Source organism: Sinocyclocheilus anshuiensis, unplaced genomic scaffold (genome assembly GCF_001515605.1).
Source record: "Sinocyclocheilus anshuiensis isolate Anshui unplaced genomic scaffold, SAMN03320099.WGS_v1.1 scaffold766, whole genome shotgun sequence".
Classification (NCBI taxonomy): domain Eukaryota; kingdom Metazoa; phylum Chordata; class Actinopteri; order Cypriniformes; family Cyprinidae; genus Sinocyclocheilus; species Sinocyclocheilus anshuiensis.
In genome coordinates, this window is record NW_015546060.1 from 1234192 (window position 1) to 1253066 (window position 18875).

The following is an 18875-nucleotide window of genomic DNA, read 5'->3' on the forward strand; positions in this document are numbered from 1 at the left end:
CTGATGTTAATGTGTCTGCATTCAAGCATTTCAGTGGGCTTAAACAGATCACCCTTTACAGCAGATTTAGTTCACAGACAACTGACAGCTTTGACCTAAATATGATTTTCAGTTACAATAATTAATCCTACAATTCGACATTAGGAACTTACTTTTAACAGCATCAGACGCGCGCGCTCACAACATCTCCCGGTTCTTACTTGTGAATTCAGTTCACTGGAGACTCGCACTAAACGGATCATTTGAATCAGTGAGTTGTCGACTCGAGAACAACTGCAATCGGTTCATTCTAATTCGTGAATGAATCGTTTGGTGCGATTTGCGAACCGATTTTAAAAGGTTCATTTAAAAGAATCAGCTCGTTCTTGAATCAGACACCGCTTCTGCGTGTCGGAGCACGTGATATATTATAAGGAGTAACGATATGTTTTATGAAATGTAGTGAAGTAAAAAGTACGATCTTATGCTTTGGAATTTAGTGAAGTAAAAGTTAAAGTTACTCAAAATAAAACTACCCCAGTAAAGTACAGATACTTGAAAAATTTACTTAAGTACAGTAACGAAGTAAAACTACTCCGTTACTGTCCACCACTGCCCGCTACGCGCTGCGACACAGCAGAGAGGTTATTAAAGAAATGTTCATGCCCCGGCACTGATATAGGGGGGACGTGCGCGCCTCTGTCGCCATCCTGTAACTTTCGTAAGATGTATTTTTGGATCACACAGCTGCAGCGAGTGCAGCCGACGGTGTCAACCCCATTCTTACTTTCCCTTAGCTGGCACATCCAATGTGGCGGACATGAAACGCTGAGTGATGTTGACTTTAATCACGTTAAACGCTGTAATTTCACTCTTGTTTTCCATTGGGAACAATATTAAGCCAACCCTCTGTTTACGACGAGGCCGATTAGAGTGACAATTATACTATGAGAAGCCACACTTGTGGGTTCAGTGAGCAATTTCACAATCCTGTTGCTTCCTCTCAAGTCTTGAAATGTTAATATAGTTGAGGGTTCGAATGGATTGCAATATTAGAGGAGGAAATCAACTGAGGGCGGTTACGAAATCGGACATGATACAAGTGTTTGCGATTTCTGTTGAGAGCAAAAAAACGTAAAGAGCAAAACATTTCCGCATAACAAATCGTAATTTGTTTACGATGGGAAATGGGAGGGGTTTCAAAGTGACAGAAAAACAAATAGACAGACACATCGGGGAGGGGCGGCTCATGTCAGTCTCCCTCATTATTTTGATTTGCGACTCTTTCGTATTTTTCCCCAGCTTTGTCTACTGAGGTAGAAGGCATGAGTCTGTGTTCCACGCAAACGGCTTATTAGCAGCTTGAGGTGAGCTGGTTATAATGACTGAATTCATTAGCGCTGGAGTAGAAATGATTGTGTAAAGGAGACAAAAAAGGGGTGAATGAGAGACAGGAAGAGGAGGAGGAACATGGTAGGACGACCAGCGTTGCGGCAGCCTCTGACCCCCAGCGCATTCGATTGGCAAAGTGTTGTTAAGGAGCGTGACGCCGACCTTCATCACCTCGCCAGCAACGTGACCTCTTCACCCGCCACCTCGCTTCCTCCCGTGGGAATAAAGGTATCTCAGAGGGGCTTGAAAGTGCCACCTTGCTTCTTTCTCTGTTCTCATAAAGAGTCTGGAGGTCGTGGGGTCACTTTACTGTCGGCTGCCACAAAAATCATTCAGAAATCGATGATATTCCAGCATGTGGGCAAAGACAAAGCCTTTTGAAGCTCATTTGAAGTTCTGAACTTTGTCGTTGCTGCCATTCATGTGGCCGAAATTCGTCAACTCTTGTTGAAAACGCACGACTTCGGGTCACTTTGTTGCGGGAGATCACCGTAAGTGTGAATGGCCCTTTTGTCAGATTATTACTTTATATACAAAAGAACAAGAATATAAAAAAAATAGCAAGGGGAAAAAGGCAGCAATTATTTTGTCTCAAAGAAGATGCCTACAGACAGAGATGGAACGCGAACTGGCTCCGCAATGGATGCAATCGGAGCTGAAACAATTAACATGACAACACAGAGAGAAGTGTGTGCGCTTGCGTGTGTGTGTGGAAAGGAAGATTTATCCGACAACCGATACAAAGACACAACAGAGCAGAGAGAGAATCCAAACACCTCAGATCAGCTAGACGTCAGCTCTTATTGGAGTTGTCATTAACTTTCGTTAGTGCTTGTGCTACCGCAAGCAGCAGCCTGTTTAAGGTGGTTTGATGAAAACGATTTATTAGAAAATAAAAAAAAAACATGTTAAGAAACATCAAATGATTCATAGGAGAATGTGCTAAATTTCCTTTATGTTGTTGTTTTACCTACATACTCAACATAAATAAATACACACATATATATAAATAATAAATAAATAATCAATAATTTTTCAAATATGACCGCAATAATCTAATAATGATAATTATTATTACTATTATTATTATAATGAATAATGAATTAATAAAGCTATATATAGATAAATATTAGGGCTGTGCAATTAATCGCATGTGATTAACATGTGCATCTTGTCAGTAAAGCCGGTTCTGTGATTAGTTGTAAATCTCCATCACCTGCTTTCAGATGGAGCAGCATTTACTACACAGACCCATAGTTCACTGACAATTAGGCAATATCGCGTTCATAATCGCAGATCAAATCGCCTGCGATTATGAACACGATTTTGTGTAGCTTGTCAGTGAACTACAGCTCTGTATAGTAAATGCTGCTCCATCTGAAAGCAGGTGGAGATTTACTACTAATCACAGAACCGGCTTTACTGACAAGATGCACATGACAATCACATGCGATCAATTGCACAGCCCTAATAAATATATGAAGCCATTTATCATATTTATGGCTTTGTGCCCAAATAAATAAATACAAATTTAAAAAGTGAAAAACTGCTGGCCTAAAATGCTTATTGTCGAAAAAATTTATTTTGTGGCACTGCAAAGAAAAAGAAAAGAAAAAAAAGAAAAAAATCTTGGCCTGAAGGAACGACACAAAAAGGACCGTGTTCTGCACTTGCCTAACAGAAAGCGAGAGCAGAACAGGGAAGAGGGAGAGAGAGATAGAAAGAGCTGAAGGTCTAATCCAGATCAATTGTTTTCTGTTTCTGAATCTCTCTCTCTCTCTCTCTCGCTCTCTCTCTCTCATCAGGTCTCGGCAGAGGCACCTTTAGAGATCCTAATAGCGGCACATGGTGTCGGTCTCTCTTTTCTCTGGTTTCTTACCTTCAGGAGATCTATTTCTTTGATGCAATCTTGCCGAGCTTTGGCATCCATCAAGTCGAATATCTATCAAAAGATCAAAAGGGAGAGAGAAAGAGAAAGGAGAAAGAGGGTATGACACAAAGACAGAAAAAGAAAAAGCAAGTAAAAATGTTACTGGTACAGGGTGGTAGAGCAAGAAGGAGGGGGTAAGTCACACTGAAACCCAGGACCCCCAAACTCCTGCCCCAGCACATCTACACCCCTGCTGCCTCAAGCGTCCCTATTTTCCCAGAATAACCTGCGTTAATGGGTCAGGAGAACTGTGCGAGTTCTCAGGGTTCATTTTTAGGTCATCCAATTTTATTTAATGTTTCTCCAAAATACTTCTAATATTACTTAACATTTAAATGCTTCTAATTGGTCAATAACAGCACTTGGCAGTCAAATACTTTTGCACAATGACCAGTCTTATCACTTCATGCTTTCCTCCTCCTTGCAACTCAAATCAATATTTATTTATTTAACCATATTAATTAATTCATCTTTCAATTAATTAATTTGACTTTATTTACTAAGTAAATACTGTATTTTCTATCTTTTGATTTTCTGTATTTATTTGCATTACTAATTTATTCATTTATTTATTTATTTATTTGTATTGATTAATTTATTGGTCTTAGCATGTATTTATTTATTTGTATTAATTTAATTATCTTTTAATTTATTACTAATTATTTTTATCTTTATTTGTATTAATTAACACATGTAATTATTTATTGAATCTATTTGAATTTATTTATTTGCACTCTTATCTTTTTATTTATTACAAATTAATATTTATATACTTTTTATTTATTTGTATTAATACATTTATCTTATATTTAATACTTTTTTTTTTATTTAAATACAACTACATGAATATTTTTAATTACTTAAATTAAAAAGAAAAGTTTCATGTTCGCATTGATAACACAATTTATTTTGCTATAACGGGCTGACTTTAAATTATGTCGTACTTGTTGTAAAACAAGCTTGTTTGTGCCGTTTTAGAATATCAAAGCTGATTATGCCGACAGTATGTTAGATGTATCTGTTAGATTTGATCATGTCTGTCCAGATTATAATAAAGCACACAGTGTAAAAAGCAAACAGAAAATGTTACAAGTATCTCAAGGCAAAAGTCTAAAAATCAAGCCAAAACTTTCAAACCTAAAGAGAATGAAACTATTCCAAATATTACATTCTTCCTTCGTGCAATCAGGGTTGCACAACATTTGCGTCAGGAAACATCGCCTATAATAATTATCCTAATCACAAAAGGTGGAAATGTTGCCCATAGTGGATCTCCAACCTGACAGCGTTGAACCATGTACAAAATCATAGAGATTGAAGTTGATAGTTGATCTCCAAAAATCTGCATTGCTCTAAAGTTTGCATTCAAGTCAATACTATAAGAACACAACAAGTGGCATTAATGAACTGCATTATGGGAAATATTCACTGAGTAAAGACTGTTTCTACCTGTCATTTTTAATGGCATATACAAAAATGCCAATTGTTTCTGGGCTCATCATTAGTGTTGATAAAGTCAGTGGTAGTGACGGAGTCGACCGCTGTGTGTGTTAAGAAAGCAGAAGCGATGGTAACCAGGGACCAGTCTTTTAATCTAGAGCTTGCCAATTATTTCTTCCAGCACGTCTGCTCTGCACATCCGGAGGAAACTGTGGAGCTTTTTTTGTGCTGGCTGTGTCTGTGAATATGTTTTATAGCAGGAAAAGAAACAGATTCAATCGTGATTATCAGCGCAAAAGTCAATCAGATGCCTGCTTCTGTTCAAACAAAATTTGCATAAATGTATTGATGAGTGTTTTGGTGCTTTCCAATCAGTCAATCCAGTACTGTTTTACCTTATAATATTGTTTTTGTTATGCGAAATTCATGACTTAATGTTCCAATAAAAAATGTATTAATTAATTTTAAATAAACTGATTCACTTAGCCACTGACTTTGGATTAAAGTCATATACAATTTTTTTTATCAATTTCCTTCAGCTGTGTAATCGTGTGTTGCAGCAGAACAAATTAATCAAAACACAAACTACAATAAACTGCCATCCAAACATGAATCTCTCAGAGTGGCTTTTAGGCAGTTCAGCTTTATGCTTCAGCATTCAATAGAATCTGATGACATACCAAATATTACTATATATTTATTTGCAATTATTTTGTTAATTATACAGGCTTAAAATTGATAATATCGCAACTAAATATTTACAATACATTTAATTGCAATAACTTTGCTAATTAAAAATGCTTAACAACATTATTAAATTGTGATATTAACAATGTTAAGTGTATGCAATTAAAATTTTTACAAATCAATACACTGTAAAAAATGTAATCACAATATTAACATTTAATAATTTAAACTTATCAAGCAATATTATAAAATGTTATAAAAAATAAATAAAAAAATATGTATATATTTCTGGCTAAAACACCTAATATAGTTAGCTATAATGAGAGTTATTTTGGTATCGCTGATATACTATTATAGTTTTTTTTTTAAATGTATTTTCCATTTATATTTAAGTTTTAGTCATTTTGTTGTTTTGTCATTTTTACTATTTTTTTCTACATTTTTTTTTAATTTTAGTTTTAGTTATTTTAGTTGCTTTGACAAGTAGCAGAAAAAAAAACGATTTTTTTAATTTTATTTTTATTTCAGGTAGCGTTTATTTTATTTCAAGTAATGAAATGTTTACACCAGACTTTACTGATATAAAACATACACAAAAAATTTTCATTGCAGAGACTGTAAAATATACTTATTTCACAAATAAAGACATACAGCATGAAAAGTTCTTACCTGCACTTTTTTCAAAGCTACTGGTGTATGGTCTAGCATGTATGTAGCTCGATAAACCTCGCTGAACTGTCCTCTTCCAATCTTTTTTTCAATGTGAAAATTGGCTAAACTGTTATAGCCCATATCCTGTTGGATTTTCTGAAAAAATGAAGAACAAAACAAGAACATTTCAAGAAAGCGAAATGCACATCACACAGCTTTCATTTGTGCTTTTCCACTCATCTTAAACTTAAAATGACAAACCAAACATGTCCCCACAGATCGGCCATTGCGAGCCAAACTCCATGATTGTTTTTATTTATACACCAAGAGAAGGAAGAAAACTCTGGAGGGAATCTGGGAAAGGTGTCATTAGGGCGATGTGTCAGGGCGAGACAGTGTGGAAACGAATCAACATTAAGCATCCACTTTGAATCCAAAGCGCAACATTAATCTTTGCCATATACTTTCTGGATGAATCAGACGAGTGGTGACATCCCTACTTCTGAAGTGACTTATGCTGGACCAGTTAGTGACAAACCGCCCAGAGTGCTCTTCCCAAGAATACACTTGCGCTCTAAAATTAAAAATCTAAACAAAACCCAGAATTAGCCCCTCGGAGATGGTGTGAGCAATTAAATAAATTAACACTCTGACCTTTAGAGGCTTTTCGAGTGTAAACTTTAATCCCGCAAACATTCTGGCAAATGGAGGTGACAGATAGTGGAATGCAATATGTCGTGGCAAACTACCCAAGGATGGCCATAAGACGACCTTGAAGGCAAATTACATCGTGAAGATGCGAAAGGGAGGGGCAGGATGACACAAACCTATTCTTGTAAACATGCTAAATCGCTTTTATTTATAGTCATGGAATATATTTTCATGTTATGATTCCATATTAAGCTTAAGTTTCGCTCAACTCCCCGAAACATTCATCCATTAGGATATTCAGTAATAGCAACAAACAACAACTTGATGTGAACGTCATCCATGTCTTTCTTACAATACCAGAATACTTGGACGATCTGTCAAATCCATCATCATTATTGTGTAAAACTGTCTGATATATATAATGGGTTGAACTGAAATAAATGAGTTGCAGGAAGCACTGCAGCTTGACTAGACACCGGAGGGGTGGATGTAGATCAAGGGGCGACCAATTTAAGAATTTCATTGTTTTCTAACTTGACAGCTTTAAGGGAAAAAAAAAGGTGTGAGCCAAAGAATTGCCCCATCCAATTAACACACTGAGGTAGCTTGTTTTTCAATGTGACAACGCGCTCTCAGCCCCTTCTTCCAGGGACACATCTGGTGCAGCAGAAGCAGCGCTCTCTTTCTGCCACCGCAGTGAAGAGAAAAAAGCTGGATCTGACTAAATTTAACAATATCAAGCTAATATCCAAGACACCAGGTTTCTCGGCAACATGCAGTTATCTTGTGTCAAATCCAGAGAGGCTTATGAAAAAATGGTTATTTGAGCACAATAACAAGTTGGAAAATTTGTGTTTTTTTATGGTTATACAAACCAAGAAAAAATAAAAATAAATAAAACACCTAGGGGGTCAATGACACATGTATTCATTAACAATAGTGTTATCGTTTACTAAAGCTAAAACTATTAAAATTGTTTTTGTTAATTAAAATCGAAATACTAGATTAAAACATTAATAATGAAAATGAGAATTGTTGCTAACTTAAAAAATTATAATAGTATATAAATAATGCTAAAATAACACTGATTAAAGGATTACAATTCTTTATTTTTAATTACATTAAAAAAAATCATAAAAATATATATTTATATAATATAAATCAATAACTGCTTCACTTTCATCAGCCAAATAAAAACCATGGGGTGCAGGAAAACAAAACAGGAAATTACATCATAAAGGACCCACGCAAACGTCATGTGGTGCAATTAATGATACATATTATATACATTAATTAATACATAATTAATAATACGTAATATTTGTGTAAAAAAAACTTTTTACCTTAGAAAATATTTACATTATTCTTAAGTTACACCAAATGATTTAGAGACATGAAATTTAAACTTTTGAAAATAGCATACATAATTTTCAAAACCATATGATACCCACATAAACACAAAGAGTGCATTTATAAGAACTTTGCCTTTGTGCTTCAGACTAGATTTTTAAAAGATTTTGCTTTTGTTTATTGTGGACACTCTTATTTGTCATTGACCCATAGATGATACATATGTATCATGTTGATTTGGTCAGCAGCGGATGGTCCACAGAGGGCCAAGGCATTGCTTTCACTCCCCGCATGGTCGCTTGACAAATGTTAGCATGAGCCTCTAAAGCGGCATGACAAGCGCATGCTGAGAGCAAAGTCGAGCTAATGTGTTCTGGCATGCGGCTCGCTAATCACACATTTACATATGCAATGACCTACATTTGCATGTCAGCTCGTGCACTGTCCGGCCTGATTAACGACGGGCACCTCCCAGCGCCGAGTAGGCCGGCATAGCGGCTGGAGGAGGCCAGAGGGTGGCGGTTTTTTTGGCAGCCGAAGGGACGCACTGCCAGCCAGGATTAGGCCTGACACGGCCTGAGCTCCAGACACTTCATTAGAGGTAATCTGTTTAGCAGTGGGCAGTGTATGTAAACTTCACAGGCCATTTGCGGCACCTTTCTGCCCCCTGGCCTCGCCTTCAAAGGGCAGCAGGGGCGCCCTGACTGACAGCTTGTCTCATCCGTGGCTTTGCGCTGTCACACAACTTAGAGCACTGAGCTGGCACGAGATAAACCGCAGCAGCCGAGGATCTCCACGACCGCCAGGGTCACTCGACAGCGGAGTGACACGGTTTGTACAGATTGCAGCTTGCAGGAGGGGCGGGAGCTCAAAGGTCTCGTTGCCACTCTGCGTGAAGCAGAGAAAACAAAAATAATGCACGGAGGTCAGAGGAAAGGGGCCAAGAACGCCTTGAATTGGGATGCCGAACAACTTTGACGCAAATCTTTACAATAAGATGCGGTCACATTAGTGAAATATCAGCGAAATTTTGCGGGCAAAAAGTCTGCCTGTTGTCAATAGTGTACTGTACTGATGCATGAAGTACAGCTCACATAGAAGTTACTTTCAAACCAAGCCGCTTTCTGTTGGTCAGTGTGGCAATTAGTGTGACCAACTTGAATGAGCGACATCTGCATGGGGAACTTTTTCTCCATCACGCGAAACTCCCGATCGTGCAGATTTCTATCGAAATGACTTAATATTGCTTGCAAAATTTCGCTAAACAATGGTAATGTCAACAAGCATTTTGTCAAAGTCTTCGCTGACGAAATTAACACTAGCACAGAGGTGGGAAAGAAGGGGCCAAGAATGTCTTGATTTGGGATGTGGAACTTTTGAGCCAAGATTTGATGCACTCACATTAGTGAAATGCCCACGAAAAAATTGTCTATTGTCAATAGCATAGCAGTGCATAATAAAGCACAGCTCATGCAGAAGCCACTTGCGTACCAAGCAACTTTCTGTTGGTCAATGCGGCAAATTCACGTGACCAACGTAAAATCTGTGCAGGGAACATTTTTGCCCCAACTCAAAACTCCTTATCACATGGATTCCTATTGGAATGACTGGATTCCGCCCCTGTGAAATTTCGACAAGCAACGGTAAATGTGACCACACCTTTAAGCCCAAAGCATACTTATATTTTGATGCGAACAAGCGCTCAAAATATGCGCACTAGAAAGTTTTGATCCTTGTTTAGCGCTATTTCTCTCCAGAGGTCATGATCAAAAAAGATGTCTCTGTACTAATTTAAACTAGAGTTGCGCATATCTCTTTACCCCTTACATAATAGCTTGTCAACATGAGCGACTATTGTTATTGCATTGTCGTGGTTGTTCCATCTCATCGGTCTTTTTTTACCTGTGAAACAACAGGCCTGTGCAATGTTGCCACCTTGTGGACAAACTAACTACTGCAAAAAAATCTCAAAGCGCATGCGCGAACTGAGCATACATTGTACACATGGAAGGGGCTGAGAACGCAAAAAAAGGGGAAAAAAATTGCCCATGCAGATTTTGTTAGAAAAATCTAACGGCGCACATACAGTAAATGGGTACTCCACTAATGTATGTGTAAAAAACTAAGTATATTTTGGGCTTTAGTCTTGAACCGCCGCTTTGGTTAAATAAAAAAAAGGTCAGAGGGGACAGAAGATGCAGCAGAGCATGCTGGGTAAATGACTGAAAGCGACAACACATCACAGAAGCAACAGCAAAGGATGGAGGGTTGGCCACTGGTGACACAAGTGTAAAAAGAGAAATGCAGACATGTGGCCGCATGACAGGGGATGCGAGATAGGAGGAGGAGAATGACGGAGGATGGGACGGCAGCAGTATGGAGACTAGGTGTGAGCTGACAGCACAACACTGCCAGCGGCTGCCAAGGAAAGGACAACCGAAGCGCTGAAGAGGTGGTAGAGTAGCAAGACGGGCTTGGTGGTGGTGATGTTGGTGGTGGGTTATACCTCCTTCACCCCACACCTCTTCAACAACCTCTACTGCTCCAGTATTTAAAGCCTTTGCTTTACAAGGGGATTTTGCTTTGTTGAAAAATCTGCCGTGACGATTAAAATCTGATCTGAAGATCTCGCCCTCCCACTCGCTCAGAGAGCAAATGCGCCATCAAATATGTACGCCTTACCAGCTCATCCGGCATCTCCTATGCATATCCATGAAACCTTGGGGACTTGAAGATATGATACCAGCGTATGCGTGATTGCATACACAATTCAGCATTTTTGGTTGCTTTTTTTTCTTCCAAGGGAATACAAGTCGATCTTGGATGCTTGTTGAGAGTCTTGTAAAAGTCATTCTCTTAAGCTGTCATGGTGTAATCCATCGCCAGACTTACCTTGAGTGTTGCGTTCAAACTAATGTCAAATGTCTCTCATGCTTTTTTGATGACGGTGGGCCTGTAGTTTTCACCGCCTGGCTGTATTAAACAACCAGATTTAGTACAAGACCATTCAATGTCTCACTGAAGGTCAAAGGATATTGGATTTTGCCTAATAACTAATGTTTAAAAAAAGCCATATTCCAATTTATTGGCTAATACCTTTTAATAAAATAAGTTAAAAAATTTCAAGAGACTACATGAGCCCAAAACGTATGACATCCCAGAAGCAGTTTATTGTTTAATCAAAACTCCCATAAATAATTGGAAACCAAACCAGTAAAAACATTTAAAAAATGTTATCTGGAATTTCATAAATACTGGAATCCTGTAGTCTCTATGTTTGGGTCGTTCCATCCCATTTAAAATATTTAAACATTAAACATACTGATTTTAAAAACTACTGGATTTAGCATTTTTCCCCACATCAGTTATCTGTATCTGCAAAATTCAACATAGGTTTAAACATAAATCAATGTATATAAGACATTTGATGTTTGAAGTTTGAACGCAACGCTCAATGTAAGTCTAGCAATAGAATACTTCATGACAGGTTAAGGATTACTCTTATTTTCTTGGGGAAAAAACACAACAAAAAAATTAAAAGTCAAACCTAAATGCTTGATTCAAGGTTTTTTTGTTTTTTTTTTTGGGGGGGAAAAAACAATAAAATGCTTACAATCTGAATTGTGTATGATTCTCATTTAGAACTAATAAAATAAAATAAAATACCAGAAACAAATAATTTTTAATTAGAATTGTCAATTACTTTGATTACGTTAACGGTTCTTGAACATTTCTTGCTCTTTTCCACTGAAGGAAAAAAAAGACCTAATGCATTAATTAATTTTTTTTTTTATTCTCTCCTGATAAGGGAACTAGTGTTGTCAAAAGACCCGGTATTTCGGTACCAAGTCGGTACTAAAAAAATGAAAACGTTACGGTACCAGGTTTTCTTAAGTACTGGTACCCGGTCAACCCGGTTCTTGATGCGCTATCAGGAAGCTATCCTCTTCCAGTGTTGCCAAGTCCGCGGTTTTCCCGCGGAATTGGGCTGCTTAACACTGTTGCCGCGGGTTGTTTTTCATGTCCGCGGGTTGAAAAACGACCCCATTAACGTGATATTTAGCCCCTGGAATGCGAATTACCAGGGGAACCCCGCCAAAACACGCGTATTTTATCCCCGGAACGCGATTTTTAACGGGGACCCCCTCGAAACGCGATTGGGCGGGTTTTGTTGTGAAAACCTGGCAACCTCTTCTTAAATACCGAATACTGAAATTTTGGTACCGTGACAACACTAAAGGGAACATTTATGAACAAGTAAATACGAGCACTAATTATCAACAGTGCATTATTAATGGTTATATCATTTTAATTCCCAGTGTTTCAATCATACGATACAAATAACTTTAATACATATAAACAATGACAGAGAAATCATTTAGGCCTAGACTCAAGCAATCACCAGATGATGTTTTTATATTGACCAAATGAAATTTTTTTATTTATTTTCACCAGATGAAAAACGCAAAGTAAAGTTTCTCTTTCACAAGGCAAGTTTCTCTGTTTAGCTCTTCTATAATAAAATATCCACAGTAAAAATAAAAAAACTGGTTAATGATGACTGATTTACACATACAGTACAAGAAAGATGCTCCTCATGTAAAATAAATAAAAACTTTTATTGTATTTGATAATCAAATGAAGATTCCAAAGGCTGGTATCGGCAGTGATTACTCAGTAAAAAAAACAAAACATTATGTTCTAATTTGAACATAACTCATGACCTACCACAAGACGACTTACAATAATGGAGTCGGATGATTGGAGGGAATTAGTCTGGAGGGTGTGAAAAGGAAGTACGACAAAAGAGAGATTAAGAGAGCGAATGAGGAAGAGAGAGAGCAAAAGACTGCTAAAAGCAGCAGATTTCTAACACCTCTGTCTCTGGTACTGGAAACACATGACGGCTCCTGTGTGCAAGAAACGTTGCTTGTGCAGAGAGCAGAATCTCATTATCACCTCTCACCCGGCACAGCGGAGAGACAGCCGGAGCAGACCGCCGCCTGTCTCTCTGCGGGTGGATTGACAGACACGGAGATATTTGACGGGGGCAGATGTGGAAGAGGGCGACAGGCTCGTGCTACATGCTGCTAAGCAAGCAGGAGGTGAGTCAGGATGGTAGACACTAAAAAAAACCTCAAGTGGCTTTGTAGAACGACTATATAACGGGATTACAAAGAAAGTTTGGCTAGACTGTATGCATGTTTGTGTTTATGTATGAGAGTACACAAACCTGTGGCTGAAACACTGGCACTGGAGGCTGCTGGCCTTGTGATTGGGCGTCCATCGTGACAGCAGCAGTCCCTTACACCCCTGTAAAACAAACAAACAAACAAAATATGATGCATCGACCATTCCTGGCACGGCCACAGGAACAAACCCTCCCTCCTTGTAATAATCTCCAGTGAAGGCGGACGTGTGAATCCGGTAATAGAATTAGGGTCCGGAGCAGCGCTCCTGACAATCATACGCTGCCGTGGAAACAGTCGGCCAGCGTCACCTCGCCCGAGGAACCCGATCCGCTGAGAACACGACACCCATTGTGCTAATGAGACCTGTCAAAGAGCCACGGCACTGGAGACCTTTCAAATTGAATGGTAAAACTCAGTTGTTAAAACCAGTAGCCCATTTATCGAGCACCAAAGCAAATTATTGCCAAAAAAAACATTGAATGTGTGAAACCAAATACAGTGCGGTCAGAATACAAAAGACACACAATTAAAGTTGAAGATGAGAGGACAATACTACAGCAGGTACAGTACCAGTTCTACCACCAAAACTCAATATTATAATCAGTTATATGATCTCTAAATTAGTCAGTTAGTTATATACTGATAAATATCTGCCGATATTTGTCCATTAAGAGATTTTTTAAAGATTTAATTTAGTCAAAATCCAAACTGGAAATTGAAAATGAAGTTTCGGTAATTACATTTAAATAACTAGGTAATTAAACTCTATGCTGTTCAGGGTGTCATGTTCTAGTGAGGATCCTCAACAACGAACCGCTTCTCAATATTTCAGTTGAACCCATTTTACATATCGTTACTGTATCATCATTTTTGGTTGACTGTAGCCATTGACTTCCATAGTATTTTTGTCCATACTATGGAAGGGTTACTATCAATTGTTTTGTTACAAACATTATTCCAAAATCTATTCTTTGGTGCTCAACAGACGAAAGAAATGCATACAGGTTTGGAACAAAATGAAAATTTGTCATCATTTACATTTTACATAATGTAAATGACAGAATTTTCATTTTTGGGTGAATCATCCCTTTAAATGTTATTCTGTTAAATATTCAGTTTTTTTATGATAAATAATTAAAATCTTGCATTGCTTTGGTTTAGATATCAAGGCAACAAGAACCAAAAGAAAATCACATTTACATCAACAGAAACACATATAGTATGTTCAGCAAACACTACAAACTAGCAGCTGATTCCTTCTGACTATCTATCTATCTATCTATCTATCTATCTATCTATCCTTCATTTTAAATTTTGTTAAAACAACCTTTATTTTGGCTTAAAACTGAAAGAAGAACTTCAAGTTTCAGTGTGTACTTGGCAACACTTTTAATGTGCTTCTCACTAAAAATCTGGTAAAAAAAAAAAAAAAAAATGCAAATCTCCGTCTGCTAAAATGGACCATAAACATTTTCAATGCACATTATAAGTGAACAACTGTGTGGACTTAAAGGGCCTGTTTACACCTAGTCATTTCATGCGTTTTCGCTGATCGGATATCTATCTGATTTGTTAAAACGTTTCCATTTACACTTGGCCACATAAATGTGTTGTCGCAAAACGGATATAAATCCAATCTTCAATTCCCGCACTATATTTAAATTTAACGGAGTTCACGTCAACAAAATCAAAAGATAAGCGCTGCATTTTATTAATTATCAGCTCATTTCAAGATCAAAGACCGCAATAAGAGAGCGCGCAGCATCAGCACTGGGAAGATAAGTTTGTCTTACTACTTTTAATTATGATGATTGTGTGTTGAACATCTGTGTCTTACTTTCAGTTTCATTTGCGGCAGTTTGCACGTCAGCTTGCTGAAGAGATACTCAGCTACTCGTCCGCAGCGATGCGTGTTGCATTAGCGCAGTCTGACTAATGTCATATAGCCTATAACGCTCTCACACGTTTATTATTTTATCATTTTGGGAGGAGTAAAATTTACATGTGGTTTCAACAACCAGATGCATTTACACTTGTCCAGTTTCATCTGGAATGCGGCCCAGACCACCTCCTGAAGTGGTTATAGCAATTGGATTTATATTAGTCTCGAATGCGTTTTGGAGGGCATTTACACCTGGTCTTTTCACGATCGGATAGCTATCCGATCAGAAAAAACGCATGAAGTGACCAGGTGAAAACAGGCCCAAAGTGATCCAAACCTAGTGCACATTTACAGATTAATTGCAACCCTTATCATCGGCATCTGCCAATTAGCTAATTAGTTAACTAATTAACAACAAGTGGTCATTCCATCGAGTACCAGAAACAACATACAACAACCTTGTCAATGAAAAATGGATATTTTGTTTTCAAATATTTTTGGCAGTATAAGAATTGCATAAATTGTTACTTTACATTTAGAATAAATTCAAATTTAATTCAGAAAACGTGCACATTTTATTCGGTAGCATTAAATAATATTATATCTGTCATCCTGTTCTCTAGATATCTGTTTTTGGCCACTGAATTAAAGAAAAAACATGTCGCTTAACTACAAATTTCAACCCAATGATTCCTTCATTACTTTCACACACACACACACACACACACACACACACACACAAAAACCTTCAATAACAGTCGCCTATAAAGCACTTAGTATCTGTTGAGTCTAGTGCTTCTGGAAAGCCTACAGAGACATTAATGTGGGCACAATAAAGCGTATGTGCAAGTAAGAAACAGTGAAGATGTGTTGTCTTTGCAGAGCCGACGATGAGAAGGTATAAATTAGGCCTGAGCTTTCGTCGGTGACAGTGAGCAAATACTAAAGACGGCTGCGCACTTTTCTTTACATCAAGCCGGGAGATGGGCCTGTGTGTGCCGCAGCCATCAAAATTTTTAATGATTGCTTGGTTGTCACTTCACTGCGACACGCAGCTCGGGTGAGCTCACCGTGTCCTCACTGTACTGAAGGAAAATGAGCGAGGGTTAAAAAAAAGAAACACTCCTTTCATAGAAAGGCCATTTACATGTCGCTCACCGTGTTGAACGTCCGTCTAAGCGCGTTGTCAGGGCTGAGTGGATCGAGGAGCTCGAGCCAATTAAAATACCTCATGCCGGTGAATGGAGAGATGGAGCTGAAGCTGTCACCATGGCAAAATAAAATCAGCCCGGTTTGTTGAAGGTTAATAACACTAATTAAGCACCAACCTCACAACTGAGATTTGAGTGACAGTGTGCGCAGGACAGGGTTTGTTGCCGCCGAAGATTTGTTTCTGTTTGCCATTTTTGCAGTTTAGCTAAATTTGTCTCCACATTAAGGATTGTGGAAACTGCTTGCGTGATGCATTTTCTCTGGGGAAGAACTAGTCGCTAAAGCCACACATTTAAACAGCCACTCTACAAGTATGTCATTAGTACTGGAAGAGTACGTTTTTAAATTAATGAAACACACCCGAGCTCCCAAAAAGCATACTTATGAAACCCTCTCTTTGTTCTTTCTTTACGAAACTTCAAAATGCGACTGAGGTGAATAATTCTGGGCAATAATTAGCAGTTTGAGACAGCAGTCAAAGGACACTCCTGTTGGCGATGTACAACGCTGCTGTTGTCTCCCTATTATGATAAAAAAACAAACACAATTTTATGCAATTACGTGAAACAGAGTGACAAATCAAATTTCAATCACTCTGTTGACTTTTAAAGTGAACATGAAATGCTGTTTGTAACCCATTTTAATTTTCTAATGTGACATTTCAGAGCAAAACAATAAAATAATTGTATAATAAAACTTTTAAAAAACTGTACATTTTAATGCTGTGATTCCAAAATCACAGCATTAGCATTAACATTTAGTATTTAATATTATGACTATTATTAAGAATGTTTTTAATAATTTCTTATTATCATATTATAATATGAAACAATAAAATGATTGTATAAAATAAAAAAAACTGTAATGCTATAATGCTTGTAGAAATTAATACAATAGAATTTAGTGTCTTAATTTTAATATTGATATTAGTCAAATTAATAAATAAAAGTAATTAAAAATTAAGTCATTTTAAAAAATAACAAAACATTACAATGCGTTCTCACACTCTCTCTCTCTATATAGTAATATTTCAATTATATATGTGTGTTTCATTTATTTATATATTTATTTATATTTGATTCTCCCTCTCTGCCAAAATTCACTTAACAATAGAATTTAGTTAACAGTAGGGATGTAACGATTCACTCAACTCACGATTCGATTCACGATTTAGATTTCCCGATTCAATTCGATTCACGATTTAAAAAAAAAAAAAATTTACAAAATGAGATTTAAGACAAATTATAAATTAAATGTGTCCTTTTATTATTGCTTGGACAAAATACTGTACGTTTCTTTGTGAAATTGAAATATAACACTATAATAATATACTAATATAGCACTTGTAAATTATTGCTCTTTTGTTGGTTTTGATTGCTTCTATTGTCCTCATTTATTAGTCGCTTTGAATAAAAGTGTTTGCTAAATAACAAAATTTTAATATAATGTAAATGTAAATAACCAAACTAAATTTAAATTTTAAAACAAGCCCCCAATCAAATAAATAAGTAACACAAATAAAAGAAATCTCTTCATATTAACAAACTAAGGCTTTGTCTGTGCTCTTTCCATTTAAAATTAGAGGCAACCACTGCATTTTATTCATGAACCAGATGCTGCATACATGCAACATGAGCAGTTTTTAATATAAATTACATTGTATAATTTCGAAATTTGAAGCAACAGAATGGTTTGACTTCAGTTTTGTGAAACTATGCATAAAAAATATCTGCATGAAACAGAAACAGCAGACGAGCTGAATGAGACGCAGATTCACTCTCTGCCAGCAGGTGGCGCTTAAAGCGTTTCCTTGGTTTCCACTGTAAACAAAGCAGCGCTGCACTTATGAACTTTAATATGCATTATACAGAGGCAAGAGGAAAAGAAAAAATACCATCGAAAGACAGTAAGTTCCCCTCAGACATACATTCATATAAACTCCTACCCCTAATTGAATCACGATTTGTTTAGCATCTCAACCGATTTGAATCGTCACATATTTAAATCGATTTTCAACCGGCTCGCGGTTAATCGTTATATCCCTAGTTAACAGCAGAATTCATTCATTTAGATACATGCACAATATATAAATTTTATATAACATAACATTATGAAGTAAATTACAAGTTTTATGGCTGATAATTCATTTAAAGTAAAGTTTCATGGCCAATAATTCACTCTGCACTAGCAGGTGTGTCAAAAAGTAAATTTTGACCTCTTGGTAGAGAGTCTGTCTGGCATTTGCCAGTGGCAGCACGAGATGGGTTGCCCTGTTGGTTAGTTCTAATTCAGTTTCACGCAGTTCAGATTGAGACTGGCAGCAAGGCTTCTTTGATTGACCTATTCCGTGTCAAAATGACTTCAGGGCATCAGCGGTTTCCATCCAACACCCTTCATTAACAGAATCAATTAAACATGCCACATGATATCAGCACACAAACACCCAAACAAGAATGATTACAGGAGCCGCATCCTCTGGAGACGACTGTATACACACACGCCAACACAC

The 18875-nt window shown here is 37.2% G+C and overlaps 1 protein-coding gene across 2 annotated transcripts in view; it reads right to left on the reverse strand.

Annotated features, from left to right (window-relative positions):
* The window catches only part of nek7 (NIMA-related kinase 7), a 96997-nt gene that overhangs the window by 44525 nt on the left and 33597 nt on the right, over positions 1–18875 (reverse strand). Inside the window, exons 2-5 of one of the 2 annotated variants that reach the window (XM_016500689.1) lie at positions 16752–16887; positions 13314–13393; positions 6098–6235; positions 3251–3313 (exon numbers count right to left, since the gene is read on the reverse strand). In XM_016500689.1, coding sequence (XP_016356175.1) covers positions 3251–3313; positions 6098–6235; positions 13314–13367 — 255 coding nt within the window. In that variant the 5' untranslated portion in view covers positions 13368–13393; positions 16752–16887. The remainder of the gene's footprint in view (positions 1–3250; positions 3314–6097; positions 6236–13313; positions 13394–16751; positions 16888–18875) is intronic. The other variant, XM_016500688.1, reaches the window with a different exon arrangement.